Source organism: Exophiala aquamarina (assembly GCF_000709125.1).
Source record: "Exophiala aquamarina CBS 119918 chromosome Unknown aczIA-supercont1.45, whole genome shotgun sequence".
In the NCBI taxonomy this organism is placed as follows: Eukaryota; Fungi; Ascomycota; class Eurotiomycetes; order Chaetothyriales; family Herpotrichiellaceae; genus Exophiala; species Exophiala aquamarina.
In genome coordinates, this window is record NW_013550543.1 from 1 (window position 1) to 20911 (window position 20911).

Genomic DNA, 20911 nt, shown 5'->3' on the forward strand with positions numbered 1-20911 from the left:
AGATGGTTAAGACTTAATTTTTTCACAATTAAAACGTGAGTTCAAATCTCTCCTGGGTTATACGCGGGTTAGTGTAATTGATAACATTTTTGGCTCATGACCAAAAGATTGGGGTGCAAATCCTCAATCCGCGCTATTTATAAGAAATTAGCTTAATTGGTAGAGCAGTCGTTTTACACGCGAACGGTTAAGTGTTCAATTCACTTATTTCTTATAGTATCTATTAGCTTTGGGCGCAATTCTTGTCTCATCAGGAAAAAGATTTCTGTCATTCCTGGGACATCACATTTGCTTCGCCTATAGCGCTTCACCAGGCGTCACAGCCTCTCTTGAAGTCATGCACTGGCTCAGACTCACCGTTAGACTCTGCAGCGTAGCTCGCTATTTGGTATCAGGCTCCGTATACGCCTGCTGGGTCCTTAGACTTCAGCCTTAACCTCACCAATGGTAATCTGCATCTCGATCCGACCTCCTCAACTTCAGTTGACTTAGAGCAGCCAACACTTACGAACCTGACCAACACCTTGGCTGATGACTTGCTCGATCTGAAAACGTTCGGTGTCAACGTTCAAGAGACGGGATCCCTTTGCAAGACGACCTGTGCGGCATTCATTCATCTTGACGACACCGGAGCCATCAATCCCATCGCCTCTCCCCATCGTGAGACCGTCGCGAATGATATGGCCCGAATGAATGAGTTCGAGAGCTTCGTCCAATGCCAGACCGCATCTTCGAACACGCTGGATCACCTAACGATCTCGGAGGATGCATTCAGCTACGTCATTCTCTCAAGTACAAGACCAAATCACTATATCATACCTTCGCCTCCGACCGTCGGTCCTGGTCCCGGTCATTCTTCACGTCGCCTACCCAACAATCGCCCACTCTGCAGTATCATATGGTCTTTGGGCCCGGACAGGCACGCAACCTTAAGAAGTGAAGAATCTCTCAATCATGCTCTCACACAGGTCCCCAAGACTTCCACAACAGCTAGGTGTCCGACCCAGCAGCAGAGTGCAGAAAAACCCAAGATACGTGCCAAATGATTGTCGTCCGTCGGAGATGCGGATAGAGACAGCTATCTAAGAAGTACCACAACAGAAGAGACTGGGAAACAATCAGGCAAGAGGCAACAATGGCAGCTGCTCGGGAAGACAGAACGGGTATGTCTTGATCCCATGTGCTTCAAGAGCACGAAAGGAACATGGATGGTTCCCCAGCTGATCAGCCAAAGACAAGAGGTATCGCGTGCGATGGGAATTTTCTTGAACGGGATTCTGCTCGTTGGAGCATGCCAGACTTTATAGTTGCAATGGCTCAAATCGCAGGACACTTGGTAGATCTTTCTGATTGCTGTCACTCTAATCATCCTCTTGCCCACTGCTGTACGCAGTTGCTCCAACATGAATCCTCGATCCGGAAATTGTGTAGACTATGCTCGCAGAGTGAAAGCCGAATCTTGTGAGGTTTTCTTCGGGCTCGCTTCTGGAGTAGGACCCTGTGGCATAGACATAGACAAATGGCTGTTACTGTGCGTGTTGCAAGGGAACTAGCTAGGTGCTGGGCGACTGATTCTAGAGCTCGCTTGGGCGGAAGGCGCTGCACTCTACATGATCAAATATTGTCCGCACGCACGAATACCGAGTGCTTGGGGTTGGGTCCAGAAAGCATTGCTTGCTGATTAGGTATATGTAGTACTCGGAAGTCGTGGCAGAGGGCTCTCAGAGGAGAGGAGGGACGTGATTGTTAGAGAGAGCGACGCTGCCAAAGATAAAGTTATGCTCAATACATGACATGCCTCGTTCCGAGCTGTGACTTGTGACTGGTTAGCTGCCAACGGGTACGACCCCCGCTCGTGGAGGCAGACCACGTGACAAGGCTCAGCCTCTTTTCCAGGCAACGGGAAGGTGCTCGGCTGACGTTGACCACGCCACCCATCAGCTTCCGAGGCGTATCAATGGCTGAAGCGGGCACCTCCTGGGCCGCCCCCCCCCCACTAAACAACACCCCGTGGCCACTCGTCAGTCTCTGTCCTGCGACTTGCGACTACTGCGTACTTTCCTACTCCTCAAGACGGGTGCCGCGCCACCCCGCGCCGTACAATGTCGTCGTTCATCATAAAGACCAGACTCCGCTCTCTTTGTCGTTGTTGATATTTGGGCAAGCAATTCCTTCCGCTCACCTCTGTAACAACTCTCCAAACCACCCTACAGCCCTCAACTGATGTCTGATTTTCTACCGCCGACAACCCCGCCTCCTCCCAAAGTCCCAGAAGGCTGGAAGGCTGTGTGGAATGACCAGTACAAAGAATGGTAGGCCTAATCTCTTCCTTGATGCGTTTGCGGATCTGATTACGAACTAATGCCCTTCTTTTATAGGTTCTATGTGAACCTCCACACAAAACAGTCAACCTGGGAAAAGCCATTAGAGCCTGCGCCTCGCCCGGGAGATGATGGTACACCATCAGCGCCTCCGCCTTCCTATTCAGCTGGTCCTAACGATGCCAAAGTCGGCGACACCAAGAAGCCTCTCGAATCTAACAACCCCTACAATTCCTCCAGTCAACCTGGAGGTTCCCAAGAGACCGATGAGCAAGTAGCGCGCCGCCTTCAGCAAGAAGAGGAGTCACGAAACCGTGGCGCAAGTGACTCGTATTACCAGAATTCGTCCACCCCGAACCCTCCAGGTATGCAAGGTGGATACCCTGGAGGCCCCCAGGCCACGAGCCCCAGCGGGTCATCTGGCGGGAAGAGAGGATTTCTAGGGAAGCTGCTGGGCAAATCTGGTGGCGGCTCATCTTCATCCCACGGCCAATCGGGCTATCCACAGCAACCGCAGTATGGCGGCTATCCTCCACAGCAGCCCTATGGTGGCGGCTATCCTCAATATCCTCAAGGCCCTGGCGGTGGCTACGGACAGCCAGGTCCTGGCTATGGTGGCTACCCTGGTGGTGGCTACGCCGGAGGTTATGGCGGAGGTTATGGCGGAGGATACGGACGGCCCCCGCCCCGCAAAGGTGGCATGGGTGTAGGAGGAGCAGCTGCTCTGGGTGTGGGGGGTGGTCTCTTAGGAGGTATGCTCCTCGCTGATGCAGTCAATGATGGTCAACAAGATGCCTATCAAGACGGTTATGAGGATGGTGGCGGCGGTGGCGATTTTGACGGCGGCGATTTTTAGGAGGCATGAGAATTATAGGATTACTATACTAGCTACTAACTCGGCTGTCGCAGCAACGAGTCATGTGCGCGTGATCCAGGATGCGACCAAGGATGTGACGACTCCCCAATTTGGGGTGATTTCAGTGATTTCACATTGAGACTAAACAGCCGCGAGCGAGAGCGCGGTGGGCAAGTAAACGCCGCCATACTGTTGTAGATATTCAGGACTCAATTCCAACTAATTTGCTTTATCTTCATGCGTTCACGCCTCCCTGTTCCTAGTATTACAGAAAATTCCTACTACACGCCTCGTTGAATCGCATCCAATGAAACGGGTGGAACAAAAGGGGAGGAAGAGAGAAAAACAAAGGCTGTCTATCCTTTCTGCCCCTTAGAGAAAGGGGCCATTCCTTTGATGTCTCACCACAAGGACAAACATGTGATGGCTATCTAGCTTTTTCCGATCAGCATCATTTCATGATCAATGTCCTTGCCTCTCTCTCATCGATTCCTAACACCCTGATGAGGTAGGTAACGCTGATCGCCTCTGCCACCTGCCGCCGGACCTGTCCAAAGCGTTCAAAGCATTCTGCTTTGACTTTCGCTCTCCTCTTGGGGTCGATGGTCTTGACTCTGATCTTGAAAAGTCCACTGACAGGTCGATGGTCGCTGGTGCGCACTTCATGCCTCCGATACTCGATCTGTTTCACCCTGCCTGCGCCACGATACAAGAGCCGGTCGCACCACGCCGGTGCGCGCTTCTTCTCGCTGGAATCGTAGTTGTCCGTTCCGACGTCGTATTTGTACGTCGGCGCGAACGTGATTGGAAGTTCAACGAAGGGACCGAGTCGAAACCCCGACACTCTCTTTCGGCAGACCATGATCTGGTCGCGTTCCAGCAGCTTGGAGAGCTCGCCGCGCTTGACCATCGAAATGACAGTGTCTCGGGGTATTGCATCGATCCGGTAGTTTAGATCACCATTGAGGATACAGATCTCATGATCAAGAATCTGAGTTCCATCGCCGCCTCCGATGTAAAGGGAGCTGCGCTCATCTGGGTCGGGTTGAGCTGTAAGCGCTTCAGCTTCCAAAATGCTCGCCACGTCATTGTTTCGATGAGAGGTATGCGTCTGCCCAGCCGCAAGATGGCAATTGATAAAGCAGATTGAACTGTCATCAAGCACAAATCGTGTAACAAGAGCGCCCTTGTTACCGTAATGGCCTTTCAATCCAAGTTTGACGTTGGCTGCCTCCAGGTTGCGGACGTTCGGTCGTTCTTGTTGCCGAATCAATACGCACTGAAAGAGTCCAATCATGCTGGAGGTGTGTAGTTCCGTATACGAGTATTGCGTGCAGTAGCGGCTGAGCATCTTCATGAGATAATCCCGCCATTCGCGGTAGACACGACTTTGATGCGCTTCTGTCCTATTGACGTCTTTTTTCTTGCTAAATCCTAAAATGCTTTTCGCAGTGATGGCGCGATCTTCCAAGTCAACGACCTCTTGAAATCCAAAAGCTATTATCTCTGGAGGGTCATCTGCATGGATGGCGTCTGCTATGAAGTCATTCCGAATGTCATATGGGGTGGATGCCCCAACATTCCAAGTGATGACCGCAGCGCGAAGTTCACGAAACGTGCAGTATTCCACATCTCGGGTTTGCATCTCGCTTTCAATCCAGTCATCCTCAAGCGTAGCATCCCACAGTCGCACGAAATTGTCATGGCCTATAGTGACAACTTGAAGCTGGTGCAAGACCCAAAAGCTGCTGGGGTCGAGAAGTACCTCGGTCGCTGGTCCGTCGTGGGCACGCCAGTCTTTCTTGACTTTCCATGGGGAAGTTTTGGTGTCATAAACATAGATCTTCCCGGTTTTGAATGCCGCCCACAGTGCGTCTCCAACGAATGTGAGGCTGTTGATCTTATAATCACTCGCCTTGACGTTACCAACGCAAGTAAAATCCTTGGTCGAGTACATCGTGACCCTACCATCGTTATGGCCAAAGTAAGCCCTCCCTCCACCTTCCGACGAATAAGTGCCACAAGTTATGTCGCCAGTACCGTGCTGAGACAGCGGTTTTGTAAGTGGAGCAAAATTACTCTCGTTCCCAGGCTGGTAGGCTCGAATTTCTTTGCCGGTGGCAAGCCAAAGCCTTCCATCAACAGCCATAGAGAATGTATGCCCCTTCTGAGTCTTGTGAGATACATGGCTGTATTTGAGATTAGGAACTTCTGTTTCATCGGCCTTCCACACAAACAATTTACCCTCATCATCCAGCGTCCAGATATCCCTTTGACTCCGGATGATCCTCACGATTTCTCGTCTGTTATGAGAGGAACTGGTGGCCATTACAGTATGTGTATCGATGTCCACCTCCATGATATCGCCAATATTGGTACCTAACCAGAGTCTTTGCCCTTCGCTTGCTAGGTCTGTCCCGGGCTTGAACACCACTGCGGTAACCTTCACCGTTTCGCCATGATTCAAACTCATGACTTGTTCACCAGACGACATGTCAAAAACTCGGGTTATGTAACCAGTTGTGCAAAGATGCTTGCCACATACTTCAGCAACCCGTGATTCAGACTTTGTAGTAATTTCGCAAACCCCGCTCTTGGGAAAGGGCATCCGACGGTTCGTATTCGTTGCATCAGGATACTCTGACTTTATGGTAGAGGGCTCTTCCATCACATTCTCCATGTCATCTGAATCATCAGGCCTCGTAGCCATGGTTGATCGCTTCACGATATCTCCAGTGAAAATGTGTGCTCGAGGCGTTATGGTCGATAATGGGGAGTCATTATCGTCCCCACTGCCACGTTTGGGTGGAGGGGGAAACTTGACGTCCAGCGGCAGGGCTGGAGCCCGTGAGATTGGTTTAGATGAGATTGGTTTCTTGCTACGGTCGGGCAAGCCCACCGACGGCGGAGGGGGAATAGTACGAACAGTGTTTTTGGATTCATTTGAAGGACGAGGTGGAGGCTCCATTCTACGCGGAGGGAGGCCAGGGCGTGGCTCCTCTTCGATTGATGTGACTTCTGGAGCCTGATGGCTTGAGAAACCGAGCATGCGAGCGTCTCGTGAAGGCACTGCTCGGGTGATGGGTTGCGTGGGCATGGGAGAAGAGGGAGCATGCCTTATGGATTCGGAGACGTGGCGAGGTGCGGGCCTCGCTGTAGAAAGGCCCAATTCTCTTGGATCCCTGGTGGGTTTCTCTGACACTGTGTTTGCCCTCGAAGGCAATATGGCTGGTTGACTGGGTGGTTTGGGTTCGGGAGCTGCGAATCCTAGAGTTCGTGGGTCCCGTTTGTCTGCACTGACTGGCTTGCTTGCAAAACCGAGTAGTCGGGGTTCCTTATACCTCTCCACAGCCTGGTTTACAGCAGGCGGTGGAAGTAAGGGAATCGGTGCCCTCACGAGTGCAACTCCAGGATCGGAAGGCTTCAGCATCCCTACGAGGGTCTGCGGTTCAGGGCTTCGGGAAGGAGAATTTTCATCACTACTCGGCGGAGTACTGAACGGTGAGACTTTTGCGTCAAAAGAGGGCTGGCGCGCTTCTGGATTCAGACCAGTATTCGGAGGCATGGGAATAGTTGTTGGCTTGGCCGGTATCTTTGGCTTGTCCGCACGGTTTATTGGAGGTGGCACGGTGGAGGGTTTTATTGTCTCAGAAATGCCAAAGTCCTCGATGTTGGATCTTTCAACGGTCATCGAGGGATCCGATCGATCTACGCTCGGCGCTCGTGAAGTAGGAGGACGGCTCGAGGCTCTGCTCGAGTGCTGGGAGATGAGTTCGCGGACCTTTGCAAAGGGCGTATTGTCAATTCGCTCAGGCGATCTAGAGGAACTCCGTTCAAAGAAGGTTCGGGGAGGCGATCGCGGAGACTCCACCTTAACGGAAGGCGTCAACTGCGGTGAAGACTGGAGGAGCATAGACACGGGCCGTTTATGGCCAGGCTTAGGAGGAGAGTCAGTTCCTTTTGTTGGAGTCCGGTGGCCTCCATAGTGTGTTTGTGCCGCTTCACTCCATGGAGATGATGGTCTTGGAAGATCAAAAGATGCTCTGATGGTAGGGAGCGGAGAGGACGCATCAACAGGCCGTAGCACATGGGGAGAAGCTGAGTTGCTTCCTCGATCCTCAAGTTGTGACTGATTGACCTTGAGTCCCTCAAAATGAGACCTCAAAGAGGAAACAGGTTTAATAGAGGCGGCATCAGTGTCCTTGTCCATCTTTTGTGCCATTGTTCTTCCTCATCATCATGCATGCGGAGTGGTCAGGAAGTGACAGAAGTCCGGGATGGTGGCTTCAGAGGTCGCAGTGCGTGCCCGGCGTGAAGACTGGCTAATGGGTGATAAAGCAGCGTCGACGAGGGTTCTTTGTATCCTGTCAACACTGAACATGTCCTTAGACAGAACAATCATCGGAAGTCCGAGTACCAGGTGTGGTGGGTGAGAAGAGAGTGAGACGCCAACAGAGGAGGTTGTACCAGAATCAGGACAGAAACGAGGGATCCGTGGGCAAATCAACGGCAACAACAACCAGGCCGATCGCTGAGTGGCAGGTGTCAGAGGATGACTTGACAGTGACAATTTTCGGTGAACGTTGAGGGTATTGCAATTTGCATCTGGAATGGGTGTCAGTGTGCATTGCGAGTATTTGATGAAGCCCTCGGTCGACAGTAGTACTAGGAGGTGTTTACACTACGGAGGACTCGATGCAGTTCGGAAGCTGGCAGGCTGACGCACAGCCAGGTGCCCGCAGTGCTTGCCTAGGTCTTTAACTGCCTAGATACTTAGGCACCCCGAGCATTAGTTAGTGCCTAATACTACAGTAATACCTACGGAGTGAGCGTATGTAGTTACCTAGGGTATACCGTGTGCCTAACCAACATCAGGTAGCTTATCGCACTCCTGGGCCTCGGCGAGGGCCTCTAACTTATCCACATGGATGCCCTGAAGCCTAACCTTACTCGTAGGTTTCTAACCGCTCAGTCGGTAGGCAGTGGCACCCAGTATTGTACCTGATGCTATTGGATAGTTCATAATCCTCCCTTGGAGTTCCGTTTCGCTTTTGAGCACCGTAGGAACGAGGCAGCTTTAATCAACGTTCCACCAATGGATCTGCTACGCGCGGGAGCACATGTATGATAAATTCAGGATGCAATGCCCAATGCCTCCCTCCCAACGTGGAGCCATGCATGAATTTCCCTGCTCTCTCTCTGTACTCCAGCCAAATTGAATGTGGTAATGCCTTCATACATGATAACCTTCTCTATTTTCCTGCTTCTGGAAGATATGCGCCACCAGCCAACACAAGGTTCATGTTGGTGAATTGTGTCAAGTACACAGGGCTCTGCTTCGTCAAGAACGCGGAAATCTGGTCGCTGGTGACAACTGCGTCCTTCCCTCGCTTCTTATGATGAGCACCAGCAACGCCGCCTGTAGTGCTAGCAGCTGGGCCTGCGGTCCCGCCGGATATGTTGAGTCCAGAGCCTGCAGATGACGCCGTCACTGCGCCGCCAGTCCCTGTCGAACTGCCTATGCCACCATCCGCTTTTCCCGCCGTCGCGCTGCCACTTCCATCTGCTTTTGTAGCTGGTGTGGCCGATTTCTTTGCAGGTCCCGTCACGTCCCAGGACCGCACGGTACCGTCGGCGCCGCCGGAAACAAGGACTGTAGACTCTGCACTCCAGGTCAGTGACCAGATTCCTCCTTTGGCATGACCACGCATTTTCTTCAGCAGACGACCTGGTCCGAGATCCCAAAGTAGTATAACACCAGTATCATCTGCCGATGCAAGGATCTTGCCGTTGCGAGAGCATGCCAATGCAGTTACCATGGAGGTATGGCCCGTAAACATGCGAACAGGGTTGCCATTATTCAAAGCCCACATGCGCACAGTCTTATCAGAAGATGCAGTGAAGACGTAGCTTGAGTTGGGATGCCATGCAACTACATCAACACCGTCATCATGGCCGGCAAGAATTCGAACTTGGCGGATGTGATCGGTTTGCCAGATCCGCGCTGTCTTGTCATGGCCGGCGCTAGCGAAGTAGTGGCCATAAGGACCCCAGGAGATAGACCAGACAGGTCCAACATGTCCTTTGTAAACAACCACGCACTGGAAGGTGTCCAAGAACCAGAGGCGAATGCTGGAATCCTGAGAACAAGAGAGAAGCCATTTGGTATCAGTATCACCTATCTCGCCACTTGGTTTGACACTTGATGGGGCGAAGGCAACGCTGTATACAGGACCTGAATGTCCAATGAGACGCTGCGAATTGGATTGCTGACCATTGACTGCACCACCCAAAGGTGATCCATCGAGTGTCCACACTCGAATGTAGGATTCTTGGAATCCAGCAGCAACAAGTTTTTGATCGCCAGAAAAGTCCATACATATCATGCTGTCGTGGGTGTTATGGAAAGTATACATGACCACACTGAGACCAGGGCCAATGCCTCCGGTGCGAGATTCGATCTTCAATCGGTCTCTGTTTTCACGGATCTTTTGGACCTCCATAGCAACATCGCGGGCTGTGGATGGTGGAAAAGGTATTTCCGCCCGGCTGGGTCCTTCGTCCTCATCTTCTTGCTTGATGTTGAGGAGTTCATGGGTTTGTAGTAAGGTAGATTGCCCATCTCTTGGAGGAACGATGAGATCAAGCTCTGTAACTTCAGCACGCACATCTTCTTCAGCATCCTTCTCCATGGCGAGTTTTCCAAGCTTGAGTGTTGCGAGATTGTTTCCAACGCTAGGATCTGTCGACGAAACCGCATTTCCCGGGCGATGACCAGGAATGCCTTCATCTTCTGCTGGCATGTCTTGGCCATCAACGCCTCTTGCAATAATAGCTGCGAAGCTGAATCGATCATCCGCTCCCCGTTCGACCTGCCGAAGGTCGAGATTCTTTTCGACAATGTTGATGAAGAGTTTGAACCCCGTTTCGGGGAGGCTTTCGAGGAACTGCATAAAATAGGTAAATGCGGGTTGGCTGAGAGAAAGTCGATATTTGTTGTCGCGATAGAGCGTCGCAATCTTGTCTTCGCCATGTTCGGGCAGAGTAATGTGCTCAATACTACCAAGGTCATATTCATGTTCCTTCTTGAAGTCGTCGCTGAATTTCTGAAAAAATCGCGCTGCATCCTTAGGGTAGAATTTTTTGACAAGGTCGAAGTAAGAGTACACAAAAATGGGCCACAAGATTCGCGCAACCTCAGGCTTGTAAATATCAAGCGCATCGTCAATCCACGCTTTTAAGCGACTATACATCTCCAGGTAACGAGGCGGGCCAGAGCCTTGTGGTTGGATCGAGGCATCTCGGGGAATTTCTTGATTCGATGATTCAGCTCGTAAAGTAGCCTCAGTCCGATGGTAGCCTTTCTTGGCGAGGTAGTCAATCACCTATATTATGGTTAGAAATCGTGTCACCATCGTGGCAGTTCAGCAGAGTGAAAAGCGCAAAGGGAATTCCTGGCTTCTGGTAGAGGGTCTCCGTTTTAATTTCCAAACTGGTCTTGAGAAGAACCTCATATCTATAACTCTAGCATTTAGTTACCGCTCCGACATCGTACGTCATGTTTGAGCGTCCATAATACTTCCGTGTTTAAAGCCGTGGTCGATCGTGACAACAGCCGAAAACCAACAGTCATGATCCCGTTTCCCGGAGAGACTTTTTCTTGCACAAGTCCACTCAATTGGAGGTGTTCTCCTCAGTGTACTCTGGTCTGATATATATTGCTTGGACGTTTCGCTTTGGTTGGGGCATTTGGAATCTCAACCTTCTTCCATCCTCCGGAAATACGCCTGCACATCACCCGTTCCAGAGTGCGCCATAACATGAAGGAGTATGAACAAATTCACAGAAGGTACTCACAATCTGATTCAAATTCTGTTGAGACATACCGCCTGTGTTTGCCGATCCTCCAGCTGCCGGGACAGGTACCGATGGTCCTGATGCGGATACGCTACCCACGCCATTGACCAGAGGTGCCGAGGTTGGAGTCGTTAAAGGGCCATTAGGACCAGCGCTCGCGCTCCTAGGCGCTGGGCTAGGCGCGTTATGCCCTGACATGGTTACTTGATGCTCATGTAGGAGGGTCCGCCGATCTCAAAAACACAAGAATATGTGTAGAATTTGCTGAGCTCAAGCATTAAGCAAGGGACAGTCGATGGATAGGGAAAGCTGAGCCGTTCTCTATGTTTATGGGTGGTTCGAGATGTGGCCTGGGGCAAGAACCTTTTGGAAAGATGGTCATGATCGGGTTCGCCAAGAGATACGACGCTAAGCCTCCCTTAGTTCGATAACTCGGTGTACTTGCCTTATGTGGACGCTGTGATGCAAAGTACAATAGGTGTCTGTACAATGAACTTGCTTGGAGTTTGTAAACAAATCGTTGTCGACTCTCAGTTCGCAATATGCCCTTCCTGCGCTGCTACAACTCAAGCAAAGACACTGACTATCATGGAGGCTGAAGCACTGAATACCTCAGCTACAAAGGGACCCTCAACCATCTCACTTACCCCCGCCGAGCGCATCGCTGATTTGAATGAAATTGACCAATCCATTTCGATCCTACTTTTGGCTGCATCCGATGCAGTTGAGATTCTTTCAAACTCCCCATCCCCAGAAAACAATATTCGAAGTTCGTCCGCGGCTCGCACCGCATTTACGCATGCTGCCTCGACATATTTCTCAACGCTGTCATCCATCGAAGTGCGACTGCGACGCCAGGTCTATGCTTTGGAAGAAGCCGAGCTAGTCAAACCTGGAGATGAAGCTGACGCAAGGAAGGGCAGAAAATTTGGCGGCGATGCTGGAACTTCAAGAGTTGGTGGGGGGCCGTTGGACCCAAGCTGGCTAAATGCACGTGCCAGCGATAAGGTTGCTGAGGCCATGAAGCAAGAGCTGTTGTCGAGAGCAAGAGACTTTGTAGAGCGGTCGGAATTGAAAACACAGAATGAACGCGACGCTCCCAGTTCTTTGGAAAACGCTGTGAAAGCGATCCCCACCCCAGACGAAGAGATGGACTGAAGCATAGCAATTTGGGGCAGAGAACACCCCAAAGTATGACATATCGTGCTTCACGACATACTAGCTACTGGTTTTGGTCTTATGTGGACTCTACTGGACTATTATGTATAAACTTGAATTGATCCCTCGACGTTCAGAGTCAAGCTCCAACTCAAGTTTGCACAAGGTCCTACTGGGTTTACGAACGGGGTGTCCCTCCCCTCTGAGTGGTCGATTGTGCTGCTCATTATCAGGTTATATGAGCTGTGGATCAGACGTGATGTTATCGGAGGCAAACCAGATGAGTCTCATAGAGCAGAGGTGGTACTTCATTACTGTTACGAGGTGACCTAGCGAGAGGAAAGATCAACATGCTACTACATAGTAATCAGTCGAGTTCCCTGTCCCTGGTCAATAGGCGATTGCTTGACACCTAATACAGACACGTGTAATACATGAAAACGTTATTGCCAAGTGCTAGACACTCCCATGCCCTGGACAAACTCGTACGAAGTCTGAGGCAGCCAATGGCACTAAAGCTTGGCGGCCTCGAAGACTTTCCCAGATCTGGCTTCGAAAGTTCAAACTTCCCTTCATATTGTCAAGTACGAGTTCATACCCTCGGCAGCTTGATTTTAAATACTGTTGATCATAGGATTCTGATGGATCTGCCGCTGAGTTGTATAAATTGCGGTTTCCATCTCCAGCATAAGTCTGCCAACCTCCGGATTCTTCATGGCCGCCAATCAACAGAATCAGGAACAAGCCGAGCCACAACAGATATTCGTCAGGGCAGATGAGGTCGACGCAGGGATATCTATCATTACCCCCAGCAAAGAATTGCCCTTGAGTTCATTGACTCCTGCCAATTTGGAAACAGCGCCAGCAAACAATGAGCATCCTCAAGCACCTATGAGGCCTGGACTAAGACGGGAGGGTACAGGACCCCCACCACCGCCCCCGTCACAGCCACCACCAGCTCCTCCTCCACATCAGCCAGATGTCACGGATTCTCTAAGTCTTCCACAGCTCAGACAGCTAGTCAGTCAATTTCCTAGGGCCGACCAACGAGCCTATGCTTTTCAGTACAAGGATGCAGAGAGTTTTGAAGCGGAGATTGATGAGTGGTTCCACTACACCGAAATAGAGCAAGACAGGGACTACTTACTCGCTTCACTCGATGCTTTTGAGCACAAATTCAAAGGTTTTTGCCAAGAGAACAGTTTGCCAGACGACACAACCTGGATTGCTGCAACTCAGGAGCAGCGAAGACAGTTTGCCACCAATCTGCTTGATGATTTGGCAGATGAAGACTATACCACCCGGGTTGAAGGACTGTCTTGTGTCTACTACGTGCTGACTGGCGCTTGGAGTACTACGTCCGGCTTAGAAATCAAGCTAGATTCCAGCGCGGATGATGCTTTTGAAGAACCCCATGTCGAACCTTCCAACATTGTGCAAGTGCAATGGATGCACAAGGGAGCCACCCTCCTAGCCGAGAGCTCGCTAATACCTCAGCTGTTTGCTTGTCTCGTCCAAGCTGCATCAACGCCAGACTCGGATATTCGTCCACAGTCGTCTGGTGGCGAGGATGTCGCCGATGGAGCATTCGGTGAGAACGAATATCGAGAGCTCAGCTTGTGCCTTTCCTGCCTTTACATCTTGGTGGAATCTGCAAGGGAACGAGATGATACTACTGAAGGACAACAGATTCGAACAATTATGCTTTCTTTACAACCCAATTGCCTAGTATTTCTGGTCAGCATGATTTCACGATTACGATGGGACGAATCATACAACATTCCACTCATGCATGCCTTGCAACTATTCTGGAAGTTGATTCTTCTCCTATTTGGAGATGTCAAGACACACCTTGAGAAGATCAAAGGCATCCTACAGCCCCGTGTTGATCCATTTTCAGCAGAAGCGGCACATCCTGTCTTGACTGCATCACCGCTGGATTATCATCTATTTCGCCAAGAGATTACTTCCAAATATCCAGCGTACAATCCACCCCTTCCTCTGGTACCCCTCGAGCTCGAACACAAAACCATGCTTCCTCCACTGACCAATATGACGTCCAGGCCTGACTATCCTGGATCAGGCGCAACAGGTGCGAGCGGAGGGCCGCCACGAGGCTCGATTCTACATCAGCCAGTTCACATTGCCACACCTGCACCATCACCTCCACCTTCGCCGGTTGGGTCAGGTGGAAAGACTGGAAAAAAGCAGAATTATCAGACCAATCAGAACTTTCCATTCCTCTACCCACCACTAGACATTTCTAGCAACACAATTGGTGGCAAAGGCTCAACCGAGATTCAAGACTTGATGGTTGGCAAAAGTTGGGAGGGAAGCGATGTACCTCGATCAATTATTGAGGCTGGAGAACTCTTTGCTAGCCGAATGAGAATGTCTAGGGCCATGCGTCAACTTTGGAAAGAAAGGGATCTCTTCATGAAATACGAACGAGGCTGGCGAGGCAATCTGACAGACATGGCCAACAGAAATGGTAAAGAGAAGGATAAACCACTCCTATCAGACGAAGAGGCAGAACTCAACAGCCTCAACGACGCGCTACTACGCTCTCGGATGGTGGCCGTCGAAAACTTTTTCCACCAAGCCCTTCCCAACTTGCAGTCACTAATTATCGTTATGATGAAAGTGATGCTGGCAAATGTCCAAGACATTGCCGTTCGAAATGAGGCGCTACAAGACTCTGCGCAATCAGGTGGCATAAACCGCACAAAATCCAACCCAAATATGGCTCAGTCTTTACCAATCCCTCCAGTACCGCCCCGACCTGCAGATATGACGCTCGAAGATTTGGACAACGTACGTTCTCGGGAGATCAGCCAGAAAGCTGTGTCCGGAGCAATTTTTCTACTTCTTAAATGGTGCAAAGTCTCGCATATTCTGAAATTCGAGTACTTGAATCAATTGCTGTTGGATTCCAATTACGTTCAACTCACCTTGAAGTACTTCGCACATCAAAACCTTGAGGATCTCGTGGCGTTCAATTATGACCGTGATGATCTAAGCGTTTGGCACTATTGTCATGTTCACTCTGACCATCCGCCCTTGTCACCAACTAGTCCAGATGAGAGATCTGAAATCTCGGATGGCGAAGATGCGATCCCGCCACCAATATCGCGTGAACGGCAAGATCGGCGAACACGTCCTACTGCGCAAGGATCGTCTGACTCCACGCAGCCACTTCAATTCGACCAGCTCCGCCCTTCCGTTGATGAACTCGGCAACCCGTTAGGCCCTCTACCGTCTGCGCCAATCACGACGTATTCTTTCCGACAGTTTCAAACCTCAATCCACCTCCTTCGCATCCTTCAAAAACTCACGCGGGGCAAGTCTCATCGAATCCTTTTTCTCGTGCAATTCAAGTCCTCGCAAATTCTGCGCAGAGTTTTGCGCGTGCCTGATCCTACGCTACGACTGTACGTCCTCAAGCTGTTCAAATCACAAGTTCCTTACTGCGGTCGGAAATGGCGTCAAAGCAATATGCGGGTCATCACAGCAATATATCTGCATTGTCGCCCAGAGTTGCGGGATGACTGGCTAGCCGGGATGCATGACGCCAATGTGGAGGGCGAAGTGGATGAGGCAGTTCCTCTGGAATGGGCTCTCAGGGGTCTAACATTCTGGTGGCAGAAGCGGATATATCCAGGAGTGATGAGGCAAGGAGGGCGGCAGAAGAAGGACTTGACGCAGATACAAAGAAGAATGACAGCCACACGACAAGAAAATCTCAAAGATGTGAATGAGGAAGACACCAACGCGATCTCGGCCTTGGCCGGCTCTGACGAGGGAGATGAAGACGAGGGAGGCCAAGAAATTGACCCAGATGAACGCGATTTTTTCCAACGTGAACTCGATGCCATTGGCTGGGGTTTAGCCGCAATGCACATGCCTAATGACAGCGATAGCGTTGCCTTTGGTGAGGAGGCATCATCTGCAATCCAGCAGACAAATTTTCAACATCAGCAACAAAATCTCCCTACCAATGGCATTGGCCTCAACACGAACATGAGCACCAACACAACTTTCAGTCCAACGGCAATGATCAACGGCGCGACATTAGGTAGTGAAAACTCTACTATGACGGCTGGGCAGCGAATAGGGTCGCCAGCGACAGCCGAGCCTACCGCTGAACCTCAGTGGATAGTCCCGGATGCTGCAAATTTGGAGGCCTGGCAGAATGGCTAGGGACCATTGCTGGTATCTCCATCCGAGATGAGATACGTGCCGTTGTCTTTCCGGCAAATTGATGATACAGGCATAGACGAAAGTGAGTATATGTCTCGCTCGCACTATGTGTATCCTACTCAATCCGGAGAACCACAACGGGCGGGAAACATAGAAGCGAGAGCACATCAAGCAGACATTAGGCAGCTAGATTTCTGGAACTTTGATATCCAGCATGATAGTTATTCAGAGCCAACTGGGCTGAGGGGGTATCGCGATGATGAGCCTGGCGATGGTATAGCTGGGGATGCCGAAGTCAACATAGGTCTCGATACCAGTGAACAAGGCCATGCTCTTGTCCCCGAGCATCGCTACCGCAGACATTGTCAGCGACGTCAGCGTCGGCATTGGCTGCTTCCAGAATCCGAGCCTCGGCCTCAGCCTCAGCCGGAACAGATAACAGATCGAAAACCGCAAATTGTCGGTGACCGGAACCTGTGCATGAGTGATGAAGAACGACGCGTGTTGGCTGAGTTTGATGCTGCTGTCAGGCACACACGGCCAAGCGGAGACCCCAGCACGAGTCCATCTTGGGGAGCCGGACACCGCTAACGCTTTGGTGGCCAGTGAGGGATGAACATCAGACGGTAGAGTATTTCAGCCTACTTGTAGGGTGGGTCAGTGCGATTGCGGACATCCCATGGGCAAGCCAGATCGTATTATTACCGTGAATGGACGTGTTAAGAACCCACGTATGGGCTTTTATGGCACCTCCACATCAAGTCTCAGATGGCCCAGATTACGGAGCAGTTCAGATTGGAGAGCATTCCAAGTGTTGCTCCGGAGTAGGCTGTATAGCGCAAAGTGAGTAGACAAATCACACGTGACTCATCGTCAACAATTTTTATTTGAAGTGATTTGATTGATTGATTCACTTTTATATTGGTGGTTAATTCAAACTATTTCCAGCTATATTCCATCGGAGTGATCCATAGCATAATGACTTTGTGAGAGCCTCAAGATGAAACGTTGCACAAGAGGGAGTCGAGAGCGTGAGAAAAGGAGAGATTGGGCATATTGAATATGGAGTTTCATTGGTTGGTACAAAAAGGTCGATAGGTCGCATGGAAAAGGACTTTGGCTGCAACACTTTTGTCACTTTTGTCGTGGTATTTTCCGTACTAGCAGTGAGATTCTTAATATAGTGTGACAGTTGAAAAGAGATAAGCCTCCAACTTTCTTGATCACGGTCGAGCCGAAGTCGACTTTGGGGGAATATAGTAGCTCCAGGTTCCCGGAGGTTTTGGCCTGTGAAAGTAGATATTTTAAACTCCATCGCCCCAGATTCCAACCACGCCCATGGCGAAACCAAGACCAGCGATCCAGCTTCTGACCTTCTGGACCTTGCGCTCTCTTGACATTTCAAGCTCGACCTTTTCGCCGTTAACCTGCTCTTCACTCTGGCCAAGCGGCTCGACTTCGATATAGCCACTGTCCGAACTTGTGGCGGGACTGGCTCCCCGCCCAGCACTAATAGCTCCTCCGGTGCGACGTCCTGATCGGCTGGTGCTCAAGCTGGGAAACCTCGAAAGACCGTTATACCAGTACTCAACACCCTGGCCACCGAGAAAGCTCACGAGGGCAGTCCACAAGAGGTAAGGATGCTTACCACGGGCTGGGGCGACGGTGTATGCGGTGATCAGAGACAGCGAAGAGATGGAGGCTAATGTTAGGATTTGACGGGTCGATTGGGTTTGAATGGTTGTAAGTGTGCGGGCGGCTAGGGATGCTGAGGGTAACAACGCGAGCGACGGCAAAATGTTGATGAGAGTATATGAAGTGCCCTGTCACATTGTGAGCTTTTGCAGCCTGTGAAGACAATTGAGTGGTATCCCGACAGTTAGAAGGCCTAGGGATATGGTCCCTACGAACTTGGTAATGGTAATCGGGCAAGCCATGGTGCGCTGCAAGATGGGGATTGCTCCAGAGATCTTGCTAGGGTCTTCGGAGGTGCTGTTCAGCTCGACAGAGTAGGTAATTCCAAGGGCGGGCGGTAGAGATGATCGATGGCGGGGTTGAAGGGGTTTCAGGCAATCAATGGGCACTGCACGAGCTGTAGAAGTGATATCACCAGGAGGCCATTTAAGGTTCAAAAGCCTTCGATGTTAATGTGATATGGTTCAAGGATGCCTGCACGCAGAATGCGTATTGTAATAGTGGTGATGTTGTGATTGCATTCGCAGCTGCGGTGCCTTGCTACATGGTGTCTTACATAAGCGGTTTGAATCTGGAGTTTACATAAGCGGTTTGATTTACCAATGCCACTTTCGCGAATATTTACTTGCCCTTACGTAAAGTGGAATGGTGTGGCACAATCGTCTAAAGCGGCGGCATGCTCCCCCACTGGAGGAGTACTCCGCTAGTTACAACTTAGTCCCACTAGTTCATCTTAGTAGACTCCCAGCAGTTTCTAGTCAATTAATGATAGAGTCGCTAGCGCTAGTCGCTCGTCGCTAGTACAGATACTAGTACTCCGCAGTCCGACTGATCACCTTGCATGAACCGAGGCCCATTCACGCTCCCGAATTCCCGAGTAACACTTGCTACTCCTACGTCCGCATCTTATAAACTACTACTTGGTACGCACCTAACTCCAGCAGCAACATAGGTTAGAGCCAGAGATCAACCCTCACTCCGCAGCTATTATTCACCAGAAACTTGCCATGGTGAGGTGAGATTATCATTTACGGCCTTGACTTTCTTTCCACTTAGTACTATATACCCAGTACCGAGTCCAAAATATAACTAGGTAGACAGTCATTGTCACTATCTCCGATCCTCAATCCTCAAACCCACCTCCTCATTCTCTCCCTCCAAGATCGATTCAGCCACCATGACAGTCCCCAAATCAGAGTACATTTCAGAAGTCTGGAAAGATGGTCTTTTCGCCGGTAAGGTCGTCTTCTGCACTGGCGGAAATGGCTCCATCTGCTCCAACCAGGTACGCGCCTTGGTGCACCTGGGCGCCAACGCAGTCATCGTAGGGCGAAACGTGGAAAAGACCGAGCGAGTAGCTAAGGACATCGCCACCGCTAGAGCGGGTAGTAAGGTCATAGGCATTGGTGGTGTCGATGTACGGGACCTTGAGAGCCTCCAGAAGGCCATTGATGTCTGTGTCAAGGAGCTGGGCGGCATCGACTTCTTGATGTAAGCAAGATCTCGCGTTCACCTACACATACCACGTACGCACCTAAAGACGAGGTTGATAATGACTTCCTTCACAGTGCTGGAGCCGCAGGCAACTTCCTCGCGCCTTTATCGCAACTCTCATCCAACGCATTTAAAACAGTCATGGACATTGACATCCTCGGTTCCTTCAATGTCACCAAACTCGCCCTGCCCCACCTTGTCGAGTCCGCAAAGCGACACAACTCCTCATCTACTCTTCCCAAGACCTCCACCTCTGGCCCTGGCGGCAGGATCATTTATGTCTCCGCCACCATGCACTATACCGGCGTCCCCCTTCAAACCCATGTGACCGTTGCGAAAGCAGGCATCGACGCCCTCTCCGCCAATGTAGCGCTCGAATATGGGCCCTTCGGTGTGACTTCCAACATCATCGCACCTGGTCCCATCGCCAACACCGAGGGTATGAATCGCCTGTCCAAGCGATCTCGGTCTAAGGAACCAGAGGGGGCGCCCCAGGCTCCCGGGATCCCTGTGGGTCGGTGGGGTTTGGTCAAAGAAATTGCAGATGCAACTATCTTTCTTTTCAGCGACGCCGCAAATTACATTACTGCCGATAACCTCGTCGTGGACGGCGGGTCGTGGAGAATAGGTGCAGGTAGTCCAGGTGGTGACTTTAAATATCCTGATTTCTTATTGTCTGGCGAAGAGGTCACTGGTGTGGGTGGCAGTAAGAAGCGGAAACCACAAGATTCGAAGATATAGATATCGAGTACTCCTGATCTACCCTATACGGACTTGAAAAACAGTCACGAACCATGGTCACGAGTTTGAGACAAGGCACTTCATTTGAATCAGTGGCAGGTGTAAAATTATAAGCGCGGGATTGCCTCCGTAATTCTTCGTATGCGGCATCCTCCGCAAGCAGCATTTTGAGGACATATATGTGGTTGAAAAATATTCCTCCCAGTGAACTCTCTACCTAGGTATGCATCTGCCTGCAACCGAGGGGAGGTCGTTCATAGACGTCACGCGATATCTGATGTCAAAGAAGAACAAACTCATTAGTCTATTCTATCCAGTCAGCTTCACCTATCCCGGCTGAACTTTTACTCTGCTCATGATTCATTTGAGCTTCTGGCGTTGCCTCCACCCATCTAGGGACGTAGTAGAAGATTGATTCCATATAATAATGGCGCTGGTATCCTGATTAGAGCATTCTTTTTTAAGCCCATCATTTCTATTATAACTGCTTACATACTAGTAATACTGATTTCCATCCGGATCATCCTCTGAGAAGTATCTGCAAGACAGGAAATGGGTACCTGTGTTGTTGCAATCAGTCGATCGATCT

The 20911-nt window shown here is 50.6% G+C and overlaps 7 protein-coding genes across 7 annotated transcripts; 4 read left to right on the forward strand and 3 right to left on the reverse strand.

Annotated features, from left to right (window-relative positions):
• Window positions 1-2223: 2223 nt before the first annotated feature.
• A1O9_13023 (uncharacterized protein) lies at window positions 2224-3177 on the forward strand (the record flags this gene model as incomplete). Its single annotated transcript, XM_013398050.1, has 2 exons — window positions 2224-2312; window positions 2379-3177. 2 exons carry the CDS (start codon window positions 2224-2226, stop codon window positions 3175-3177), a joined length of 888 nt encoding a protein of 295 aa, XP_013253504.1.
• A 451-nt stretch (window positions 3178-3628) lies between these two features.
• On the reverse strand, window positions 3629-7399 carry A1O9_13024 (uncharacterized protein; the record flags this gene model as incomplete). The annotated part of the gene is made up of 1 exon (XM_013398051.1): window positions 3629-7399. The coding sequence occupies one exon, from the start codon at window positions 7397-7399 to the stop codon at window positions 3629-3631; it is 3771 nt and encodes a 1256-aa protein (XP_013253505.1).
• Window positions 7400-8429: 1030 nt separating this feature from the next.
• Window positions 8430-10737, reverse strand: A1O9_13025 (transcription initiation factor TFIID subunit 5; the record flags this gene model as incomplete). Its single annotated transcript, XM_013398052.1, has 2 exons — window positions 8430-10562; window positions 10717-10737. 2 exons carry the CDS (start codon window positions 10735-10737, stop codon window positions 8430-8432), a joined length of 2154 nt encoding a protein of 717 aa, XP_013253506.1.
• An 885-nt stretch (window positions 10738-11622) lies between these two features.
• Window positions 11623-12192, forward strand: A1O9_13026 (uncharacterized protein; the record flags this gene model as incomplete). Its single annotated transcript, XM_013398053.1, has 1 exon — window positions 11623-12192. One exon carries the CDS (start codon window positions 11623-11625, stop codon window positions 12190-12192), a length of 570 nt encoding a protein of 189 aa, XP_013253507.1.
• Window positions 12193-12906: 714 nt separating this feature from the next.
• A1O9_13027 (uncharacterized protein) lies at window positions 12907-16392 on the forward strand (the record flags this gene model as incomplete). The annotated part of the gene is made up of 1 exon (XM_013398054.1): window positions 12907-16392. One exon carries the CDS (start codon window positions 12907-12909, stop codon window positions 16390-16392), a length of 3486 nt encoding a protein of 1161 aa, XP_013253508.1.
• Window positions 16393-17696: 1304 nt separating this feature from the next.
• Window positions 17697-18329, reverse strand: A1O9_13028 (uncharacterized protein; the record flags this gene model as incomplete). The annotated part of the gene is made up of 2 exons (XM_013398055.1): window positions 17697-18215; window positions 18270-18329. 2 exons carry the CDS (start codon window positions 18327-18329, stop codon window positions 17697-17699), a joined length of 579 nt encoding a protein of 192 aa, XP_013253509.1.
• A 935-nt stretch (window positions 18330-19264) lies between these two features.
• On the forward strand, window positions 19265-20322 carry A1O9_13029 (uncharacterized protein; the record flags this gene model as incomplete). The annotated part of the gene is made up of 2 exons (XM_013398056.1): window positions 19265-19578; window positions 19656-20322. 2 exons carry the CDS (start codon window positions 19265-19267, stop codon window positions 20320-20322), a joined length of 981 nt encoding a protein of 326 aa, XP_013253510.1.
• Window positions 20323-20911: the final 589 nt, after the last annotated feature.